Here is a 10,323-nt window from a genome sequence, read left to right on the forward strand (position 1 = left end):
CGGGAGGGGCCGGGGGCGGGGCAGAAGGCTACGGCCCCGGCGCTGATTGGTCCAGCCCAGCGCGGCGCCGCCCGGCAGGCTCCCGTCACCGCTGGGACTGCGCTGGGCCGCTGGCGAGGTGAGGGCCGGGGGGCGGGGTGGGTGCTCTTCGCGACCCCCGCCTGCGGGACCACCTTCTCCTCAGCCCGCCCGCGCCTCCGCAGCCGGAAGGAAGGGGGCGGGGGCGGGGTGAGTCGGGGTCCGAGCAGACACCCCTTGCCGGAGGGGGTCCTGCGCCAGGGGCGGGCTGCGCGGCCGGGCGTTCGCCTCTGCGGAGCTGGGCCAGTTCGCCTCCTCGCCTTCCGCCCTGTGGGCCGGTTTATTTTGTTTCTGGAGAGCTAATTCCTGGAGGAATAAATTCGCCCGCTACCACCTGGCTAATGTCGAGGCCCGCCCCTTCTTCTGGCAGCCAGGCCGCGGCCACCATGGCGTTGCCCGCAGGCCCAGCCACCCTCCCGCACACTCTGCTGCTGCTGCCAGCCCTCCTGAGCTCAGGTACACCCCGCCTCAGACACTCTCCTCTCAGGTACACGCCGTCTCCTCTCCCTCCTTGCCTGCCTCGACCTTCAGGCCCTGGGCTGCAGCGCTGGGTTTCCCCAACCCACCTACTCACGATGCAGCCACTCCCTGTGGAGGCTCTGCGCCTGCCGCCCCTCTAACTGGACCTCATCTTGGTCCCAGAGCAGTACCCTCCCGACCCAGAACATTCTGTCGTGTTCCAGGTTGGGGGGAGTTGGCACCGCAAATCAATGGCCAGGCCTGGGCTGAGCTGGCACTTCGGGAGAATGAACGCCACCCCTTCACCTGCCGAGTGGCAGGGGTGTCTGGCACCCCCCGATTGGCCTGGTACCTGGACGGGCAGCTGCAGGAGGCCAGCACCTCACGGCTGCTGCGTGTGGGCGGGGAGGCCTTCTCTGGAGGCACCAGCACCCTCACCGTCACTGCCCAGCGGTCCCAGCATGAGCTCAACTGCTCCCTGCAGGACCCAGGCAGCGGCCCCGCAGCCAACGCCTCCGTCATCCTCAATGTGCAATGTGAGTGTCCCTGGGCCCAGGGACCCCAGCAGCCACATAGCAGATGGTCTGATGGGACATTTCACACACAGTTAAGCGCTTTGCAAATACCAACTAGCTTTAGTCCTCACAAATAATCCCATGAGCGAATTCCTATTGTTATCTCCACTTTACAAAAAAGAAAACAGCACAGCGAAGTTAAGTAATCTGGCAGAGATCACACATCTAGCTGGTAAGAAGCACGGCCAGTGTTCAGATCCATACGTTTTGACTCTTTTTAAAAATATGTTTTTATTGACTTTTTAGAGAGAGAGGAAGGGAGAGGGAGAGATAGAAACATCAGCGATGAGACTCATTGATCAGCTGTCTCCTGCACGCTCCTACTGGGGAAACCGAGTCCCTCTAGCGCTGGCATGTGCCTTGACCTGATATCGAACCTGTGACCTCCTGGTTCATAAGTTGTGCTCAGTCTCTGAACCACCCTGGCCGGTATTGTGTTTATACTCTTGATAAATGCTACAAAATGCTGCCTGTGCGGTGGACACAGCCTTCCATTTCCTAGTGTCCCGGAGGAGAAGGCCCTCTGGGTGTGGGCGGAAAGGGCAGGAGTATGGCAGTTGTGGGGAGAACACGTGGCCTCTGCTTTGCCCCAGTTAAACCGGAGATTGCCCAGGTCGGGGCCAACTACCAGGAAGCTCGGGGCCAGGGCCTCCTGGTGGTTCTTTTTGCCCTGGTCCGTGCCAACCCACCTGCCAATGTGACCTGGATCGATCAGGACGGGCCGTTGACTGTCAACACCTCAGACTTCCTGGTGCTGGATGCCAGGAGCTACCCCCGGCTCACCAACCACACGGTGCAGCTGCGGCTCCGCCACCTGGCGCACAACCTCTCTGTGGTCGCCGCCAACGACGTGGGGGTCACCAGTGCCTCGCTCCCAGCCCCAGGTGAGCGTGGGCCGCCAGTACCGAAGCGGGAGGACCTGCTGCCCTTTGGATGAGGCTGGGAGTGAGCGGGCCCAGCACCGTGGGCAAGGAGGACAGTCGGACCTGTGGCATCTCAGAGTTGGGGGCTCTGCCTTCTTAGAACCTAACCCAAGGACCACCTGCAGGACTCCTGGCCACGCGGGTGGAAGTGCCACTGCTGGGCATCATTGTGGCCGGAGGGCTATCGCTGGGCACCCTGGTGGCATTCAGCACCTTAGTGGCCTGCCTGGTCTGCAGGAAAGAGAAGACGGCCAAAGGTAGGGCCACGGTGGTGGGGAAGGGTGGCTGTGGAGTGGAGATGAGGGCAGGGTGAGCAGCAGAGCAGAAAGCAGGCGGGCAGAACCAGCCATCTGACAAGTGGCAGGACTGGTGTCCCGGGGGTGTGGCCATGGTAACCACAGGCATCTAGTGGCAGGGCCAGGCACTAGGAACAACGTTTCTGGTCCCAGAGCCAGGGCTGCATCTGAGAGACCCCCTTGCTTGGGGGGCAAAGGCCAGGTGGGTGGGCACACTGAAGTGATAGCATGGCTTCTCTCCTCAGGCCCCTCCCGGCGCCCGTCTCTGCTCTCCAGGTAACTGCCCCCGGGGCTGGGAACGGGGCTGAAGGGAACGGGGCAGACCTAGAACTGGACCCAAAGCAGGACGCAGCCTGCTGGGCCAGGGCACATCCCAGGCCCGTCCACCTGCAGTGACTCCAACAACCTGAAGCTCAACAACGTGCGCCTGCCCCGCGAGAACATGTCCCTCCCCTCCAACCTGCAGCTCAACGACCTCACTCCCGGCTCCAGAGGTACCTGCTGGCCCTCTGGACCCGTTTTATCTTCAGAGGGGGGCGGGAGAGAGAGAAACATCCATTTGCTTATTTGTTGCTTATTTATACATTCATTGGCTGATTCTTACATGTGCCCTGACCGGGGATAGAACCAGCAACCTTGGTGTATCAGAATGATGCTCTAATCAAGTGAGCTTCAGAGATGCCTCTAAGAGAAAAAGAGACCTTGGTACTTAGGAGGGGCAAGGCCCCATCAGGCGCACTCCTTATCCTGGCCCCACCCCCTTTGTCCCCAATAGAGAAACCAGCGGACCGACCGACAGCTTGGAACAGCAGCCGGCCAGAGCCAGAGCTTCTGGATCCAGAGCCCGGCGGCCTCCTCACCAGCCGAGGTACCACCCTCCCTGCTCCTCAGCCTGTACTTATGCCTCTGAGTCCCTGGGGCAGGGAGGGGCCTCCTGACTTCCAAGAATGCGTGTCACCGGGACTCCTGGGCATCTCTGACCGGCAGGCTTCATCCGTCTCCCAATGCTGGGCTACATCTACCGGGTGTCCAGTGTGAGCAGTGAGGAGATCTGGCTCTGAGATGAGGGTGAGACGGAAGGTGCCCATGCCCCTGGGCACCCTCCCCTCCACGGCATCCTCTGCCTGGCCATGTTGCCAGTGAGATGCCACTTCCACTTGTGCTTGCATCCCTGGCTGGGGTGCTTCTGTCATCCACAGGAGGGCTCTGAGCCTGAGGGACAGGTTGCCCTTGTTCTTATTCAGGCTGGGGGCCTGCATGGGATGCCTGTGCCAAGAGGATAGAGCTGTTGCCTGTGTGTTCTGATGCCATCTGGCATCGAAGTGTGGCATGGCCCTGGTGACGGGCCTGCTCTGTGCCTTCACCAGTTCCTCAGCGCCTGGCACACAGCACAGGACATGCTGGTGTGGGGCCAGGAAGGCCTGCATGTCTTGGGCTTCCTTCCCGTGCTGTGCAGCTTCGCTCACTCTGAACACTTAGAGCCCTGCTCATTGCATAGAAATAAAACGCCCGGCCCAGGGCGTCGGCCAAGCGCAGACCAGTCCCTTCTGCTGGTAGCTCTGTCCCCCTGTCCCTCCTCCTCTTGAGCATCATAGGTTATGCACTGGACCTTTACCCCTGCTTCACTGGGGTCTAGACTCCCCCATTGGCTCTGGTGGTGCCAGTGCCTGGTGTTAGCACCATCAGGAGGAGGGGAGGAGCCTGGCGGCACCCAGGACAGCATGTAGCTGTGCATCTTTTTCTTACAGTCTAGCACTTCCAGCACTCCTCCTGGGAGGGGGAGTGCGGGTCCCAGGGCCTCTCTGTGGCTCCCCCACATTGGCCTTCCTGTGATTCACTGAGGACCCTGAAACCCCTCCCCCCGCCAGGGTCAGTTTCCCTCAACACATCTCCCCTTCAGGGGAGCTCAGCTCTGACCCATCAGCCAGAGGCCACCTTCCAGTCCCACCCCTGTTCTTCAGGGGCGTCCACAGTGGCACATACTTCAACAGCTCTGGAAGCTTTTGGGGGACATGGAGAAAGAGGAGACCACATACCCCAAAGCAACCTAAGGACACTTTACAAAGCAACATGGAAATGCCTGCAAATCAAGAGTGCAGAGTATCTCCCTTATCTTTTGTAATTTAGTCTGAGCACACGATAATTCAATAAACTTGACTGAGTGAATGTTACATGTGTTTCATTCTTTCAAGTAGGTTTCTTAATGAGATCTTTATTTTTTATTTATTTTTAATATATTTTTTATTGATTTTACACAGAGAGGAATTGAGAGGGATAGCGAGTTAGAAACGTCGATGAGAGAGAAACATCGACTAGCTGCCTCTTGCCCACCCCCGACTGGGGATGTGCTGCAACCAATGTACATGCCCTTGACCGGAATCGAACCCGGGACCTTTCAGTCCGCAGGCCGACGCTCTATCCACTGAGCCAAACCGGTTTCGGCCTTAATGAGATCTTTAAATCACAGTTGAGAAAATTCAGCAAAACCTATGTACCTACCATACTGTTGAATCTTAACCTACTTTATTTGCTCCCAATCTTTTACTTATATTTATTTATTTTAAATATATTTTTCCTTGATTTCAGAGAGGAAGGGAGAAGGACAGAGAGATAGAAACGTCAGTGATGAGAGAGAATCATGGATCAGCTGCCTCCTGCATGGTCCACTGGGGACTGAGCCCACAACACAGGCATGTGCCCTGACTGGAATTGAACCCAGGATCCTTTAGTCCACAGACTAATGCTCTCTCCACTAGCCACACCAGCTAGGGCCCAATCTTGGGTTTGTTTTTTTTTAAATTATTTTTTAATATTTTTTTTATTGATTTTTTACAGAGAGGAAAGGAGAGAGAGAGAGAGCTAGAAACGTCGATGAGAGAGAATCCGACCAGCTGCCTCTTGCACACCCCCTACCGGGGATGTGCCCGTAACCAAGGTACATGCCCTTGACTGGAATCGAACCCGGGACCTTTCAGTCCGCAGACCGACGCTCTACCACTGAGCCAAACCGGTTTTGGCTAGGGCCCAATCTTTTATTTTTTAAATAAATAAATGATATTGTCCTGGCTAGATAGCTAAGTTGGTTAGGGTATCATCCCGATACACCAAGGTTGTGGGTTCAATCTCCAATAGGGCGCGTACAAGAATCAACAGATGAATGCATACTAGTAGATAAGTGGAACAGCAAATTGATGTTTCTCTCTTCCTCTCCCCATTCCTAAGATAAATAAGGTATATTTCTCTAACTGCACTGTTTCCAGCGGCAATGATGGAGTTCAGTTTCCGGAGTGCCAGGTTGTGATCAGAGCTCCACTGAGTGACCAAGTCACTATCACTGGGCAGACTCTCCCCACTTTTTTTTTTTTTTTTAATACATTTTACTGATTTTTTACAGAGAGGAAGGGAGAGGCATAGAGAGTTGGAAACATCGATGAGAGAGAAACATCGATCAGCTGCCTCCTGCACACCTCCTACTGGGGATGTGCTCGCAGCCAAGATACATGCCCTTGACTGGAATCGAATCTGGGACCTTTCAGTCCGCAGACCGACGCTCTACCACTGAGCCAAACCGGTTTTGGCTAGGGCCCAATCTTTTATTTTTTAAATAAATAAATGATATTGTCCTGGCTAGATAGCTAAGTTGGTTAGGGTATCATCCCGATACACCAAGGTTGTGGGTTCAATCTCCAATAGGGCGCGTACAAGAATCAACAGATGAATGCATACTAGTAGATAAGTGGAACAGCAAATTGATGTTTCTCTCTTCCTCTCCCCATTCCTAAGATAAATAAGGTATATTTCTCTAACTGCACTGTTTCCAGCGGCAATGATGGAGTTCAGTTTCCGGAGTGCCAGGTTGTGATCAGAGCTCCACTGAGTGACCAAGTCACTATCACTGGGCAGACTCTCCCCACTTTTTTTTTTTTTTTTTTTAATACATTTTACTGATTTTTTACAGAGAGGAAGGGAGAGGGATAGAGAGTTGGAAACATCGATGAGAGAGAAACATCGATCAGCTGCCTCCTGCACACCTCCTACTGGGGATGTGCTCGCAGCCAAGATACATGCCCTTGACTGGAATCGAATCTGGGACCTTTCAGTCCGCAGACCGACGCTCTATCCACTGAGCCAAACTAGTCAGGGCTCTCCCCACTTTTAATTCCTGATCCTTCACAGGGTTCTGCAGTGTCAGATGGCTTACTTCTTAGTTTCTCTGTCCCTCTCCTCACAGGCAGTCACGTGCCGGCTTTGCTCCATCCTGCTACAGAATCGGCTCTCACTTGTCCGTCTTCCAAATTGTGTTGCTAGACTTTTGAAGGTCAAGATGGCAGCATAGATAAATGTGTTATTCACCTCCTCCCACAACCATCTCAGAACTACAACTAATGTACAGAACAACCATGGTTCAGAACCCATGAAATCTAGCCAAATGGAGTCCTACAACTGAGGAGTTAAAGCTGAAGAAGCCACATTGAGACTGGTAGGAGGGGTGGAGACAAGGTCCTGTGTGACAGATAAAAATTGGGAGGGATATCTCGGCTGGGGAGTTCCCCCTAAGGAGAAAGGAATACCAGCCCCACACCAGGCTCCCCATAATTTCTGGCTGTAAAAAACGGGACTGCCAAAACCGGTTTGGCTCAGTGGATAGAGCGTTGGCCTGCGGACTAAAGGGTCCCAGGTTCGATTCCGGTCAAGGGCATGTAACCTTGGTTGCAGGCACATCCCCATTGGGGGGGGGGGGTGCAAGAGGAGGCTGATCGATGCTTCTCTCTCATCGATGTTTCTAGCTCTCTATCCCTCTCTCTTCCTCTCTGTAAAAAGTTAATAAAATATATATATTTAAAAAAAGGGGGACTGATGCTGAGGGAGACAGAGGCTGCTCAAGTCCTAGGCATTCCTCTTAAAGGGCCATACATATCTTTACTCAGACCCTCTAGCTGCAGCACAGGGGCAGCAGCTTGAAAGGCGCCAGAGGCATACAAAGAGGAACTGAATTGTTTGGCATCAGGGTGAGAGCTGGGGGTCAGCTTTCTCCCAGACAGAGTTGCTGGCAGAGGCCATTGTTCCTTTGCTGAGCCCTCCCCCATATCGGCTCACACTGTTAGCCCTGTCCTGGTGATTTCCTGAGATCCCACCCACCCAACTTTCAGGCCCATCCAAGCTGTTTCCAGTGGCTTTTCCATTCTACCGGCCTGTCTTGGCTCATGCTTCAGATTTTTCTAAAACTTTCAAATAAGCAGCATCTGGCCTGGGCATGCCCCATCCTTCTCACTAAGTGGCCTCACGATAAATTCCACTGACATGCCAACAACAATCAAAGCTCAACTATAAGAGAAGGGGTACACAGACCACATGGGGGGCACACTCAAGTGTCCAGCTGGGGTGATAGGGAAGGCTGTGCCACTGGACCCTACAGAACACCTACTATTGTACAGGCCACTCTACCAAGCCCAGGAGACATAGCAGCTCTACCTAATTCCATAGAAATAAACACAGGATGGCTGCCAAAATGAGGAGACAAAGAAACATGTCCCAAATGAAAGGACAGAACTCCAGAAAAAGAACAAAGTGGAGACAAATAACCTACCAGATGCAGAGTTCATAACATCCTGCCAGTTATATAATAAAGAGCGAATGTGCTAATTAGACCAGATGGCAGAACCATCTTCCGGAATGACCAGTGGGCAGGGGCCGTGGCCACAGGGCTGCCGGGTGATGGATGGGGGAGCGAGGTTCTGTGATCTATCGCCACGCAGAGTGTGACAGCAGCCGGGCCACAAGGGCCAAGGTAGCCAGGGCTGTATGAACTGCATACATCAGGCCTCCAGTGGGTTATAAAGATGAGCAATGAACATAGTGAGAACCTAAAATGGCATGGGAAAGGACCAGTCAGAAGTGAAGGGTACATGAACTGAAATAAAAACTAATTTACAGGGAATCAACAGAGTAGATGAAGCTAAGAATCAAATCAGCAATTTGGATTATAAGGAAGCAAAAATCATTCAGAACAGCAAAAAGAAAAAGAATCCAAAAAAAATGAGGTGGTATAAGGAGCCTCTGGGGAAATTTCAAAACTTCATTCACATCATGGGGTACCAGAATGAGGAGAGCAAGAAATTGAAAACCAATTTGAAGAAATAATGACAGAAAATTTCCCCTAACTTGGTGAAGGAAATAGACATACAAGACCAGGGAGCATAGAAAGTCCCAAACAAGATGAACTAAAGAGGCCCACACCAAGACACATCATAATAATTAGAATGTCAAAGATTAAAGACAAAAAAATCTTAAAGGCAGCAAGAGAAAAGCAGTTCCTTACCTATCAGGGAGCTCCCATAAGACTGCCAGCTGATTTCTCAATAAACTTTCCAGGCCAAAGGGATTGGCAAGAAATGTTCAAAGTGATGAGAAGCAAAGACCTACAACCAACATTTCTCTACCCAGCAAAGTTCTCATTTAGATTCAAAGATCAGATAAAGAGTTTCCCAGAGAAGGGGGAAAATCTAAAGGAGTTCACCACCACCAAACAAGTATTACTAAAAATGCTAAGGGGTCGTCTTTAAGAAGAAAAAGATAAAAAAATATGAACAATAAAAATGGCAACAAAAAAAAACACACACACAAAAATACAAAAAAAAAAAAACTGGTATCTATACTGAATCTAAAAAACAAACAGAACAGAAACAGACTCATGGACACAGAGAACATTTTGAGGGTTGCCAGATGAGATGGGGGGTTGGAAGGCTGGGTAAAAAAAGGTGACAGGATTAAGGAGTACAAATTAGTTGTTACAGAATAGTCATGGGGAAATAAAATACAGCATAGGAGATATAGTCAATAATATTCTCATTATTATGTGTGGAGATTTTTTGGAATGATCACTTACTAGGTTATGTAATGGCTAATACACCTGAAACTAATAATAATAATGTATACTAACTGCAATTGAAACATTTTAAAAAAGCTTTAAAAATTGTTTTGTCTGCTGCCATTTTTTTTCTTAACTATTTGTCCTTGTTTGGGATTTTTTATTCCTGTATTGTCTTTTTAATAAATAAGGTGAAAGGAGGAAGATGTAAATATTTGTGTCTTATGTTTGTTTACTTGGAAGTGCTGGGAACTAGGATGTGCAGAGGTGAGGGACACTTTAAGTCAGAAACAGAGCCTGCATAGAGCAGTGGTTCTCAACTTTTCTAATGCCGCGACCCTTTAATTCAGTTCATGTTGTGGTGACCCCAACCATCAAATCATTTTCGTTGCTACTTCATAACTGTTAACTTTGCTACTGTTATGAATTGTAATGTAAACATCTGTGTTTTCCAAAGGTCTTATGTGACCCTGCTAACAGTTCTCAGCCTGTGGGTCGTGGCCCACTGTCATAGAGGCTAGAGATGGGAACTAATAAGTCATGGCCAGTGCCGGGGTTTATGGGGTGTGACGACTTCGGGGCATAGGGACTAGCCAGGGCAAGTCTAAAAGGCCAAGTTGAAACTGTATACTTAGTAATAGGATTATTTTATCTTACATTTTGTGGCACGTAATGTTTTCATGTTTTTTATTCACAGGACAAGCCTAAGAATTGTTAGTGTTTGTTGTAACTGGTTCATAACTAGATTAACTGAAGCACAGAAGTTAAACTGACTTCCCCCAGGCCACAGAACAAGCCAAAAGGGAGTAACCACAGACAGTTAGAGGAAAGAGGAGGAGGATGAAAACATTGTCTGAAGGTGATCACGGAGAGCTGTGGTGGGTGTACTGAAGCCGGGAGAAAGCTAGGCCTACCTGGGAACCGGTAAGTTAGGGAGAGGTACACCTGTCCTCATTCTGTGAAGATTCCGTATTTGTGGATTCACGCACTCGCTGTACTTTATTTCCAATCCCAAAGCCCACGTGTGCAGAGTTTTTGTGGTTGCCTGCAAACATGCTCACAGCAGTGAAAGTTAAAAGCTGCCCTGGCCCCAGCTCACACGGTGAGCAGGGCCCTTTTCGAGG

At 51.1% G+C, this 10,323-nt stretch overlaps 2 protein-coding genes across 8 annotated transcripts in view; both read left to right on the top strand.

Annotated features, from left to right (window-relative positions):
* Positions 1–4,502, top strand: part of KMT2A (lysine methyltransferase 2A) — a 90,911-nt gene extending 86,409 nt beyond the window's left edge. The window contains exon 37 of the mRNA XM_045576202.1: positions 3,557–4,502. Within this exon, the coding sequence (XP_045432158.1) occupies positions 3,557–3,614 (58 nt within the window). The 3' untranslated portion in view covers positions 3,615–4,502. The remainder of the gene's footprint in view (positions 1–3,556) is intronic.
* TMEM25 (transmembrane protein 25) lies at positions 57–4,502 on the top strand. 7 transcript variants are annotated; one of them, XM_036423089.2, is made up of 8 exons: positions 57–118; positions 449–534; positions 762–1,073; positions 1,706–1,996; positions 2,161–2,292; positions 2,577–2,607; positions 2,725–2,825; positions 3,107–4,502. In XM_036423089.2, exons 2-8 carry the CDS (start codon positions 465–467, stop codon positions 3,367–3,369), a joined length of 1,200 nt encoding a protein of 399 aa, XP_036278982.1. In that variant the 5' UTR covers positions 57–118; positions 449–464; the 3' UTR covers positions 3,370–4,502. The 7 variants fall into 7 exon arrangements, with proteins under 7 accessions (XP_036278982.1, XP_036278980.1, XP_045432162.1 ...); XM_036423087.2 differs by having other exon boundaries at positions 102–118; positions 376–534; XM_045576205.1 differs by lacking the exon at positions 57–118 and having other exon boundaries at positions 163–534; positions 3,107–3,199; positions 3,319–4,502.
* Positions 4,503–10,323: the final 5,821 nt, after the last annotated feature.

This window comes from Pipistrellus kuhlii, unplaced genomic scaffold (assembly GCF_014108245.1).
Source record: "Pipistrellus kuhlii isolate mPipKuh1 unplaced genomic scaffold, mPipKuh1.p scaffold_m20_p_77, whole genome shotgun sequence".
Classification (NCBI taxonomy): domain Eukaryota; kingdom Metazoa; phylum Chordata; class Mammalia; order Chiroptera; family Vespertilionidae; genus Pipistrellus; species Pipistrellus kuhlii.